The sequence below is a fragment of the Odontesthes bonariensis genome, chromosome 3, assembly GCF_027942865.1.
Source record: "Odontesthes bonariensis isolate fOdoBon6 chromosome 3, fOdoBon6.hap1, whole genome shotgun sequence".
Classification (NCBI taxonomy): Eukaryota; Metazoa; Chordata; class Actinopteri; order Atheriniformes; family Atherinopsidae; genus Odontesthes; species Odontesthes bonariensis.
In genome coordinates, this window is record NC_134508.1 from 25877488 (window position 1) to 25890791 (window position 13304).

The window sequence follows — 13304 nt, forward strand, 5'->3', positions numbered from 1 at the left end:
TGAGTTCTCTAGGTCCCCTATATGTCCCGCTAGGTCCCTCCAAAGCCAGCAGGTTTGTTTACAAAATTGCAGACCGGACCGGTAAAAGGTAACCAATCAGGTTTACGAGCTGGGCTCTGCTGCCTGTCAATCACCGATTGTGCACGCGCGATACAAGGTAGGCTCGTCCCCACGCTTATTTATCTAGACTATTGAACTTCATTACGGGCTTGTCTACTTACTGTGTCTTCCATGATCGCAAATGACAGGTGAGTTGATGAATGAGGAGTCGTGTAAGCGCATCTGGCGTGCACGTCTACGTGCACGAGTTCTCATGTGTTTTGATGGGGCGGGACAGGAAGTTGAATAACTTTTTATTTTTCGGTTAAAAAATAAGCATTTCTTGCATTTTGCGACTACGGAGGTCACCGTTTTCAACTTCAAGCGTTCTGATAGATCATGTAAACTCTTAAAATGCCAAAAAGTAGGACTTTACGTATGACAACAACAAATCCTGCAGACTGCAGCTTTAATCAGTTGAAGACTAACTATGTGCTTGCATTCAACAGTAGCCACAGAAATATCAGTATGTTAAACCACCATGACTAAATGATCAATGATCAGATGTCACATTTGCAAATATCTATCAGAAATATCAATGTTGGAATGTTTTGAGCTCATTCTGCTTACTTTGTCTCTATATCTTAGATCTCAACCACTGTGTAGAGTTTCATGACAGCTACCATTTTCACTGTCTTGCTTAAATTCACAGAGGATGTGTTCACTACACATCCTCCAGCCATCTGCTCAGCAGGGAGATATGATGTTGGGTATCAGGTGTATGTTGCCTGCAAGCTCAAAACTTGTAGTGGCTTTCCATAAAAACGTCTGTCTTTATGGGCTGAAGTGAAGAAATGGTTGCAATAACAGCTTTGGTGTTATGCAGTCCACCTATTTTACACAAAATCTGTTCTTAGACCATGTATGGAGTAAGTTGCAATCTGATATGTTTCCCTTTTGCAAAGCATTGCAAATTTGAGGGATGCAATTTACAGTTTCATAATTTAAATAACTGTTATTTTCATTACTATCGCTGATGCTTACCCAAGCCATTACCATAATGACACAGATTGACCGACAGTGACAGATCTACTAATAGTGGAATTTTTCTAGGTGACTTCATCCAGTGCTGAAGTGAGGTCCTATCCAGGTGTTTCACTGCCATTAAGATGCTAATTAAAGTCGCTCACACACCTCCGGCAATCGGTACGTAGGACAAATTAATGGCACAGACAAACATGGTTTTGATAGGCTGCAAACAATCATTAACTCCCAGAAATTACAAAGGTTTGCGGGCATTCACAGGGCTGAACATTTGGCTTTTCACACAGTGTACCAGTGTGATTGGTTACATGAAACACGAAAAGGCAGTGTTTTCTTTTCACCAGTGCCAGATGAAACAATAGATGTAGTCAGACTGTTCTGTGTAGTGCTTTTGAAACAGTTCTTGCAGCAAAACAACTATGAATCACTGAAAGGAGTATCTACAGTCACCAATTTTTGTGGCTTCGTAAAAGTGTAATCAGTAGCTTATGCACATTCCATACATTGTATCTTACCTGTGTGTTGATTCTGATAGCTCCAATAGATGGAATTTCAAAGTAGTAACCTGAAGATTAAGAAGAGACAATCAATATTCTATTCCAACAGAAATCATGTCTGTAATATATTCCTATTTTATTTTCAATAATTCAACAGTGTGTACATTAGTGATACATTTGTAGGCTGGAGTCTTATCTCTTCATGTTATTATTAGGTATGTGCAATAGCATCAACGCCGACCGATGAAGCTGGGCAGTTCTTGTGGCCACTGACCCCCCCCCCCCCCCCCCCCCCCCCCCCACACACACACACACACACACTTGTGGTTGTGCTGCAGGATGTAAATGTGGAGGCTCATTGAGAATGCTGAGCCCCAGGCAGTGCTGCTGCTGATTAGGAATGGAGGAGAATGACCGACTGGGTCAATAACCAAGCCGCTTCACAAGTTAATAAAGCCATGAGTGTTTATACAAAGAGCCACGAAATGGAGGCAGCATCCCCAGAATGTTAAAAAGCGGAGGCAACTTTCATTATTTTGATACATTATGCATTTTTTCACAGTAGTTGGTGTCGAAATTTCCAATCACTGTCTCATTTATTAGCACACGAGAGCATGCAGACACTTGAACACTCATGTGTACATCCTCACACATCTTTGCACACTGAGTCTATAATGCACACGCACATTAACACACATACACAGAGCAGTGGTTTGTCCCAAGGCTTTGTTTAGTGCCAGTGAAGTGGCATTTGTGATTTCTCAGCAAAGCACCCCAAAAGGTTAAGAGAGGACAATGTAGGCAGTAACTAAAAAGTAGGACGGATGCAGATTATGAACAGAAATTTGAAATGCTTAAATAAATTATGAACTTAGTCAGTATTCCATTTTCTTTCTTTTTTTTTTCAAATATCAATAAAATTCTAGGGAATTTCTTTGGTTCAAACAGACTCCGGAGTGTAAAATATGATTTATGATAAATAGTAATATAATAAATAGCAAATTACATTTGACTAACTAAATGTATAATCTTTATAATGAGAATAAAACCATTACTGTGCATTTCACTTTGAAGTCGACCAATGCACTTTCCATTCAGACCCCAGAAAGGCTGTTCAACTAATTAATAGAGGAACCTGATATCACTTTTCTTGTTGACAGCATGGTGATTTTTTTTTTTTTTTTTTAGATATTTCATTCCAGCATCAGATTAAAATCAACTCTTTCATGAAAGCATTAGGATGTCCATCATGGTAAATCACAACGGCTGCTTTTATCCTCCATTTCACCTTCTTTTTTTTTTGAGGATAACTCTGTGTTCTGTTTTTTGGGGATTTTGTTAGACTGTTTCAGGCAAATGATCTCATAGTCCTCAGACAGTCACAGACAAGTTTTATTCTTCTGAGAAGGAGACTGAAGCTCAAGTGAGACACCAGCAAGCATCTCCAAATGGCATAGTAGTGTTTACAACTATACTTGCTCCCTTAAGATGTGTGCATGTGGCAGGTGAAGGGTTGAGGCCTGGAAGTGTCAGGGAGCAAGCTCTGTTGAAGTGAGATACCAAAGAGTAATAAGTTGTTAAGATATGAGAGGACAGCTCCATTGAGGCTGGTGTGTCAACACTATTGTGTAATGCTGGCATAGACTTTAGTAACATGGTAATCACTACATTCGTGAACAGCAGAGAGCATGTTGGCACAGAGGCATAATCCTGGACTTTCCCCTGCCTGTCAGGGAGATGGCATGGTAATCATGCTGCTACCAGACTTCTCCTGCTAATTAATAACAACTTCTGGGGAGATACTTCTGAAGCACTTGGCTCCACTGGCAATAAGTTAATCAGCAGACGGCTAAAGTCCTCATACAGGAGCGGATTCAGATAAACACTGAAGAACAACATTAAATCGAATCATAAAAGTCAGGATGAGAGGTTGGGTTTGGATTAAATGGAAAACGGTGTAAAAAGTGAACACAGCAGCAACAGTGGGGCTGGACATAAATGAGCAAAGTCGAGATGAGATCCGTGGAGATTAAATAGCAAACGGGAAGATGAGCTGAGTCATCTGGCCCGTCACACTGTTAGTCAGAGGCAGAACTGCCTCTCTGTTAGCTTATTTTTCTGTGCTGTGACCGCATCAGACTAATAAACTGATTTCAGCACCACATGAAGTATGACGGTTATCATTAAGATTAATCTACAACACTCAAAGTAAGGCAACACCAGAGTGACAGCAGTGTTTTGTTTTTCTTTTCTGCCATTTTCTGACTGGAAGCTTCCCATCTTCACCTCTGACGGAACACCACCTCTGTGCTGGTGTTGGGATGTGTATTTTGTTTAGCACCTGTAGATCACTGCAGCAAGGTTTGCCTTTGAAGCTCTGGAAGCCACAAACGCTATAATATAAAAGGCTAGTTTCTAAGTAGTAAGGTAAGCACCAAACACAACACAACAGGAACGACCCTGGACTATATCAATAAATTGTAAAATGCTTAAAAATCGTCTTCAAAAAATGTAATTATATTTATTTTCAGCCAAAGCTCACAAAAATTAGGCTGTTTAATAATTAAAAAAAAAAAAGAACGTTTGCGTTAATTGAACTATAAAACAAACAAATGAAAAATAAGTGAGTACACCGTCCTTAGTTTAGAGAGATTCTATACTTTTATTTTTACATTATTCTAATGTTTATTTTTGATGACATATTTCATCCTCAATGGTATAAATGATAGTGGTTTATAAAGGGATGTTCTGATACTGGTCATGGATGATTCTTTTCAGCTGCTCTGTGCTGGAGGCCTTTCGTTGCTCTCCATTCCACTTTGAAATAGTCCACAGGTGTTCTGTTGGATTCAAGTCAGGGATTACTTGGCCAAATCACAGTTTGTTGTTTTCTTCTTCAGAAACTGTGATTGTTAAAGTGCATTTGTTATCACTGCTTTTTGGGAGGATTCCTCCTAAATCGAGACTGTGAGAAATATTTCTTTCACTATCTAAGTATCCATTCATGATGCCATCTATAAATGTCATCATTCCAACATCTTTTTTTGGTTTGGTTTAATTTTTTTCTTAAACTTGAAGGTTATGTTGTTGATTCCATGGCATGTAGAGTTGCCTCATAGTTAGTCACATGTTCAGTCTGACCTTCATAGCCAGAGTCATGTTACTTGTGAATGTGAAAATGTTTTTTCTATACTTTTAAGTGTGAGCCCTTCCACAGGGACAGCTTTGGTGCTGTTGATGCTGAGTCAGCATCAGGCAGGATGATCCTGAGAAGGATAATTGATGGATTTATTAATTAGGTTGAAGAATAAGTGGCAACAGCAGTGTGTCTCGCCAAGTTACCAGTGTCTAGAAAAAAAGAAGGAACACACCACAATACGACTTCGGTTGCCGTCTACGACAATCATAATAAAAACATATACAAAAACATTTCTGACGACCCTGAATTGGATTAAGTGGGTATAGAAAATGGATGGTTTTGAACATATAAACTATTATTAAAAAATCCTTGAAAAATAACAGATCACGTAACGTTTGTAACGCAGAGTTAATTCAGTGGACAAACAGACAATCAGTCTCTCTCTCACTGACAGGCCCGATGCTGATTCAGCATTTTTTGAAAAGCCAAAAAAGGTGTCGATGAGGTTTGACAGAGCCAACGGTGCCTTACACTTCAAAAAGATGAAGGAGACAGCTGTTTACTGACGGCTGACTGTCAGCTTGGTGTATAAAGCCCTTAAGTCTCTTGCCAATGTCATCTTTGTGGTGCTAAACACATCTTTCAGCTCTATGACTTTCGAACAAATGAGAAGACTTGTGCTGTCTATTGACTGTGTGTTTTCAACAAATGCAACTTGTTTATTCATTATTTCTAATATCTATTAAATATTCATTCATCATTCTTTTGTGGAGATTTGAGAGATTGCATTTCCCAATTTCCAAGTAGCTTGTGATAATGTAAGCGGTGTTACTATTAATTTAATGATGCACTATATTTTTTAGGGGTATGCAGATGTTTGATGTTCGATGAAAATGTGTCTATTGATAACATTTGGGACATTCACAGTTTTTTATTGAAGTAAACTGATTTGTGAACATGTGAACATAGCTGCTTCCATTTTTTTAATAAACATTTTATCTTAAAACATTGGTGTTTTAAAAGGTCTCCTTACCTTTATTAGCACACGCTATCCACTGCAAAGGGGTGACATCATAATTATGCTGGCCAACAGAAAAGGTGAAAACTCGCACCTGATTGAGGACAAAGAGAAAAGACAAGAGATTAATCAAATGAAAGAAAAAAATCAAAAAATCAAAACTTCCAAAAACCAGGAAGCTAAACAACAAAAGAGAAAGAAGCAGAAAGAAAAACAGACACAGAGAGCGGAAAAAAGTTGAAGAAAGACCAAAAAGCTTAATCACAAAAATCGAAAAAAAGCCAGACAAAAGTGGAAGTGAAGAAATTTGGAAAGGACACAGTGTGCACAGATTGGACTGCTTGGCATGTCTGGCAGTCTGATGAGCACAACTGCCTGTGCTATAATGAGACAATGTTGACAGAAAACAGTGGAAACTGGAAGGAAAAGGGACTCCTCCATGCATGATTTCTTGTGCTGGCAGAATCAATGAATGCATAACAGTATTATGGAGACATACTCACTGTTTTGTTTGGCCAGTTGTACTTTTCAAAGATGTCCTGTGCACGATCCTCCCCGCCATCTGTAAACATCATTATCATCTTATTGCAGTTGGCCCTTGGGGCACTGCTCTCCTGTGGCAAATAAGAAGGAGAACAAAGATTGAAAGTAGGTGCGGACTCAGGTTACAGAAAACGCAAGAATAAGAGGCAATGATGCTAGAGCATCATTTCAAGAAGTGTTAAAGAAGCAAAACTTCAGTCTGTTTACACATTATGACCCTGATCCCTTCCTACCATTACTTGTTTAGTTTTTATAGAAACCATATAAGCATTTAAGAAATGTTACAACACTTTAACGTTGTTGAGGAGGCTGGGATTCACAGTGAAATCTGTTCCTCCTTGTGTACACATTCAGATACTATTCTTTTTTTATCTTCTTTCCTTCATGTTGTTACAACAGAGCCATGTAATCCCATCTTATCTTTCATTTTTAGAACTTCATCATTCATTTATAGATTTCTTGGTTGGCAGGCACATCAGCTTCATCATATTTGCATACATTTAGGATTAAACCTCAAGTATAAAATATTAACTAGTATTAGATTTGGCTGCTTCCCCTCCCTCACTGCACGGCAGTTGATTTAGATTTGCAGGCCAGCAGCATGCCAAACTGATAAGATTCTAATAAAGATAAAAAAATATTACGACAACTACATATTTTCATTGTGCTTCTGCCACCAATCATTTATGTGTGTCTGCTGCAGACAGCGAATAAAGAGGCTTTTTTTTTTTAAATTCTCATGCTGCCAAACAAAAGGGAGGATACTTGGCTCTTTGCCTCCAAGCCCACCAGAGGAATATAAAGCGTCTGTGGCTGATCTCCTCTGAGCTACGCTCATCCATCATCCCATCAGAGCCCATTAGGGTGGCAGTCTCCTAAAATGCGCAGCAGCATACGGAGCTGAGGCAGCACCTGTTTCGGGAGCACGTGTATGCTGCTGCTGACAGACCTCACCTCTGGAGCCGGCTGCTGCAAAAGCTAACGTCACTTCATCGCAACAGCAGTTCTAATTAGACCAACCACAAAAAAGGACACCCCTCTAAAAAAAAAATGTCTTATGCAAACCTGAAAACCTCCCCTTGTGTTATCACAGTAAATTGAGTTAGATTAATTGGATTAGACATTAATACTGGCCCCAGAAAAAACAACAACAATGCACTCTAGGACAGCTTTTCCCTGAGAAGCTTGTTGTCTCTTACATTGAGAAGCTGCTCGAAGGCAAACGTGAAGCCGGATTTGTAATCTGTTGTTCCTTTGGCTTGCATATGCATGACAGCTTCCTTGAAGATCTTCTTGTTACGAACGTTGGCTTGGACCAAAGTCCTGAAGCATGGAACAACAGCATCAGCCTTTTCATTGAACTGAAAGAGGACATAAGAGGACAAACATCAGTAAATATACCATGTAAAAAAATCCCTCCAAATTTGCCAAATTAAGACCAAATGAGTGTCTCTGTTTTTATTATGTGATAAGTGTGTGTAGTTTGTGGAGGCAGGATTCAGACGTGGGTGTGTGCAGATGCAAGCTGCCCCGCTACTCTCCGGTTGGCAGTAAACACCGGTAATTACAACTTTCGCCACAAAGAACAGGTGCACCTGAAACACCAGAGCAATACACTGAACAGAAACTCAGCCAAGGTAATATAATCTGTTTCATCTCATCCACCAAATTAGTCTAAAACTGTGTATGCACGTGGCTCATGTTTGTGTGTGTGTAGCGTACATATCTCCTCTTGTGAGCAGTGTCTAAGCACTTTCACAACATTAGCAACAATGTCTGAAATGGCACGTTTCAAATGTGGTTTCCACTTGAAGGTCAGCTTGAGAATCCACTGACATTTCCAGGACAGTCTGATATAAAACTATAAGTGTGAGAAGAGCTGACATTTCCCACGGGAGCTGACGTTGTCTCATATTTGAACCAACAAATAAATCAAACACCGTAAAGTATTGAAATTCCACATTATCAAAGTGTTGCTTTCTAATATGTTAGGAAATACAGAAGCTGTGAAACAAGATTAAGAAAACATCTATCATCTATCGGATGAATAGATAGTATATATCGTAACTAATTATACCATCATTAGAAGTGAGGAGATGGTTTGTCATGAAGACATATAAAGTACTGAAGCAGGTAGACACAGACGATAGGGTTAAATGATTGTTCTGATAAATTTTTAGTTGTTCATGTGTTTATGTTTGCAAATAACTCATGGCAGGTTTCTGTAAGCTACATTGTGGGGACAATCAGATGTGTTCTCACCCAGATTACCATGCTCATTTCTTGCTCTAAGAGCTGGGATTTAAGGGCATACAGTGGCTAAAAGCAATGGATTATGAAGGATTACCGAAGAGCTGTGTGAGCGGGAGTAAGCGGCAGCGACAGTGTGTTATCTGTCCGGCAAAATAGAAAAATATTAATATTCCCCTGCAAATTAGTCTCAGTGGAAAACTTGGTGATCAGCAGAGTGAAAGACACATGGACAACAGTGATGCAGGAGGAGAAAATACACTGTAATGTGGGAGGTGCATTGTTTTCACTACAAGCAAACAACTGGGAGTGGAAGGAGCCCACTGTGCCGCTTACTGACTCCCTGCTTGATTACCAGCTGCCTAATGAAAACAACAAATATCTATATTAATGTCGCTTTCAGGAGCAATTAATTTAATTTATCACAAATCACAATCTGCAAGCTTCCACTTACCCTGGCCACATTCACATAGTCGTCATCTGAAAGAGTGTCGAGCATCTCAATTACGGAGGTTTTCATGAGCTTCAGAGTGAGTCCGCTGACACTTCCACTCCTACAGAAAAGAAGCAAAGAGAAGTGTGAAGAGAGAGTTTCATTCAAGTTGTTTTTCAGTTTTTCTGCTTCTGTCCACATTTGAAGCAATAATGCACCAGCTTAACTACTTCATTCTCCATCAAATTTGATGGTAATAAAAGTGACATTAGCCATTAAAAAAAGATTGAGGACTTTTTTTTGAGTAATATGGCAGTCAACACTGCAGTGGAGAAATATGTTATGTTCAATGTGCGTGTAATTTATTTCCATATTATCCCCATGTCATCCAAATGCCAGTCCATAACCCTCTGGAGTGCCTCCATGCCCCCCCCCCCCCAAGCCAACAAGTATGAAGACCACTGATCTAATTCAACATGGCTCTAGTTTTTAAACCAGGGTGCAAAACTTGAAGCCTGGAAAATGAGCATCTATTCTCTTGTTACAACTTTAGCCTTTTCTTAGACCAACAGGTGGCACTAGTGTCCTTTGAAGGAGAGGTCTAATCTAAATAGGAGGGGACTGAAAATAGAGTGAGACACTTACACATCTACAATGATGACCATGTCCTTTGGAGACGATGCACCTTGGATATACCTACAAAAAAAAGAGGCAAAGAATAGGCTTTAATTTGCTCACATAATCTGGGAAAACTGCACTAAAGAAAGAAGCCAAAGTCAGGATGAGCTGAGCCATAATAATATGGAGCAACCATGGCTGAGCCCACTTAAGCTACAGAATGCTGAAAAGGCTTATCTGCTTAAGAGAGTTAATAAGTTGTTATATACTTCAGTGTTGGCTACAGCTGCTGTTGGCTGACTTCAACGTAGATTGTCCTCTTTACTGAATAACACTACCAACTCTGAATAATTATTGCACAAGCCAAAGTAATTACTAGTTGATGGTCTGAGTATATAACAACACATTTAGTACAATGTCCTGCACTGAACTGCAAACGCCTCTTAATAATGCACAAGCATCACCGTGGAGAAGGCCCTTGTAACTGGTCTAAAAGGCATGAAAAATAAAAACATCTTGCATAGTGTCATCAGACGATCAAAACAACTTCCAAACAGTTATTACTTTTTTTCTTACAAAGGCTGAATTTGAAGCGTTTTTTTGTGTAGAAGCATGTTTGATATTCAGACAAATTATATGATTAATCCTACAAAATGAGTTGGTTCCTTGTCTCTCAGCAGACTGTACTTCTTGAGGAAGCTAAGGTCCTTCAAGGTTTGCAACAAGATGTTGCAGATATTCTACAAGTCTGTTGTCGAGAGCGTCATTTCCTCTTGCGTCATCTGTTGGGGCAGCAGCATCAGAACCAGGGACCTAAAAAGACTCAACAACCAGATAAAGAAGGCTGGTTCTGTTCTGGGGACGACTGTGGAACCTCTGGAGACAATAATGCAAAGAAGGATTTTGCATAAAATCAAGAGAATTATGGACAACCCTGAACATCCTCTCCATGAGACTGTTATCGGAAAACAGAGTCTCTTCAGTCAAAGGCTTCTTCAGTTTGGATGCAAAACGGACCGCTACAGGAAATCTTTCCTGCCCACAGCCATCAGCATCTATAATAACTCCCTGATTTAATTGAGCTACATCAACATTTAATTTCCCTCTGGGATAAATAAAGTATTTTTGAATTTGAATTTGAATTGAATTTTGACATTGCTGTGACAGGAAAGATACACTTTGCTAAAGACCTGTTTCAGCTCTTTCTTCATTTCAGGTTAATCTAAAGAAAATTCGTCATAATATGTTGTCAGTAAGTTAAGACTTTCTCTTTCCAACATCACAGACTCGGTTTAGAGAATGAAAGTATCAATCAAATAATCAATCTTACCAAAACTCTTTTCTGTATAGAAATAGTCTACATTACCCTGCCTCGCTGAATGGTTAGGATAATAATTATTTCAACACAGATATTTTTGTTTTATCTAATTAACTATAATTGCATTTTTGAAATTCAAAGATAACACAAGACAATTATCCTTTATCCCAGTAGTCACAAGATGTGATTAATACATTTTCATATGCCTTTTATCTTGTAACTTGATTTTTAAGGAGCAGCCTGAGTATTGTTAACCTGTGCTGTGAAGAGCCTGTGCTGACCTAAGTAATTTAGTTAAACATCTGATGCAAGTAGCTGATGTTCTGTTCCCTTCAAGATTCATCAGTTGGGTGTCAAATCCATTATTTAGTATGGTGAACCCTTTGTTTGGGAAGGAGGGGGAGGTGCATAAAACCATTGTACTTCAGAAGCAAAGCAACTCCTGAGATAGAGCTGTTGTGGGTGTTTCTGCTACAGACACAACTGAACTGGCCAGCCATATAACTTGTGTCCTGGAAGAGGCTCACACATAACATCTGCCTGATGTTGATAGAGGATGACATACAGAAGGAAACCAAAATATCCCCTCAGTCTCCTCCAGTGGCAATTAAATTCACATTTCCCACTGATACTAAGAGAGTTGAGATTGATGGACAGTTCAGGCCTTTTTCCATGGCTCACTGAGATGGGGAGGGGTGTCTCAAATGTGAGCATTAGTCTGACATTCTGAGGAGTGAGCAGGAAAGCAGTTAGCAGCCGTCTCAGGCTGAGTAATCATCAGGGGTCTCTTTCTGCTGATTATCAGACGTTGTGCTGAGTGTGGAGGGAAGCCAGCTGCCTGTGGGCCAAAGAGCCTCTTTTCTTATGTTCGGCCAAGTTGATATGGAGGTAGAGCAACGGGGACCCAGTGGGCTTTGCCACTGCCACGAGTCTCGGTGCTCCCACTCACTGCCAGGCTCCACTCCAATGCACAATGACCTCTGACCCGTGTTAAAGTGACATCTCTCAGCACACTGCCTGGGCTGCTCGGATCTGTATTTCTTTAGACACACCCTGGGCCCCATTTTGCTGAAAATTCAGATAAAACAGGACCCGATTCACAAGAGGTCGATTAACTGAGCATACCCAGAGTGAATATAGGCAGAATTTACGTGTGTGTATGCGAGAGAGGAGGAAAGAGAATCCAATTATTTTCAATAATAAAGAATGCCACATCAAAGGTAGAACTTGAACAGCCCTCCACAACTGGGTGGTGAAGGAAATCAGGTCTGGAACCATGAGGCAGAGAGGCATGCATGACTTTTATCAATTTAATTACTGAAATCTTAATTTGAGGCGGTGAGGGAGAGGAGGAGTGAGATGAGACTCCACGCAGCAGGGGCTGCTTCATTTTGAGCAGCCAGGGTTTGTGAAAGTGATCATTGATGCAGGACCGAAGCTCGGTCAGAATGTGGTCCACGTCTCAACTCCCTCAGGCTCATGGACGGAGTTGTTTCGTCTGGAGATTGAAGGAGGGTCATTTGGTGACAGCTGATGCTCACAGACCAACTGCAGGATTTCATTAACTTCTGTGGTCACTCCATTTCTCATCAAAGAGAATGGTCCTTTAATGGGTCTTCAAGTTATTTTGAAGGGGCAAAATGTTAATCATAAGGCAATACAGACGTTTTTACTCACCCATTACAGGTCATCTTCAGCTGCACAAATGTATAATCTTAAAATAGTGAACTGTGCAAGCTTTAGTCCTAAAATATGCTGAGAAATATTACTTTCAAGCAGATAATTTCTCTGCAGCTGTGAAAGAGGCAACATTGATCAGCAGTAATGGGGTTTAAGAAGAATGTGTGAGCAGTGATGGAGTAAGGAAGAGCTGGAGCTATAGTGCTGCCATGGCTGATCTTCCACCAAGATTGTCTTGGTGTATCAGCACCACTCTTTTTCTCTTCTTTCGTCGCCTGAAGTATGACCGAGTTTTGTCTCTGCATCTGAGCAGAGAACGTCAGGATCAGAGGGAATGGGATGGAGTCAAGGATTTTCAGTCTCTGGGCTGATAACGCAGTTCTGACAGATATAAATCATGAATTGAGACTGGTATCAGTGCATAATTCTCCACATTTTGACTCATGGATCCAGATGTGTTGTTTCTGCATGGATTCCAGGCAGTAATTACCTCTCAGATTCTGCCCACTGATGCCATTCTTTCCCTGTCATTACCCAGTTTCCTGCTTGCCAAGGCCAGGTGACAAGCAGATGGGCCTGGCTGGTGCTGAACAGAGTCCCGTTGCCCATTCTGCCCCCATGACAGAAGCAACCACCAACAGACACAAAATCTTAGCCAATGGCTTGTCTGTCGATTCACAACAAGTTATGAAGAACATCTTAACACTAACAGGGAACCATTGATT

The 13304-nt window shown here is 40.2% G+C and overlaps 1 protein-coding gene across 6 annotated transcripts in view; it reads right to left on the minus strand.

Annotated features, from left to right (window-relative positions):
* Window positions 1-13304, minus strand: part of cacna2d2a (calcium channel, voltage-dependent, alpha 2/delta subunit 2a) — a 150463-nt gene that overhangs the window by 20846 nt on the left and 116313 nt on the right. For all 6 annotated transcript variants that reach the window (XM_075461278.1, XM_075461276.1, XM_075461280.1 and 3 more), the window contains 6 exons: window positions 9609-9659; window positions 8985-9084; window positions 7480-7641; window positions 6241-6351; window positions 5753-5831; window positions 1599-1648 (listed from right to left, as the gene is read on the minus strand). In XM_075461278.1, coding sequence (XP_075317393.1) covers window positions 1599-1648; window positions 5753-5831; window positions 6241-6351; window positions 7480-7641; window positions 8985-9084; window positions 9609-9659 — 553 coding nt within the window. The remainder of the gene's footprint in view (window positions 1-1598; window positions 1649-5752; window positions 5832-6240; window positions 6352-7479; window positions 7642-8984; window positions 9085-9608; window positions 9660-13304) is intronic.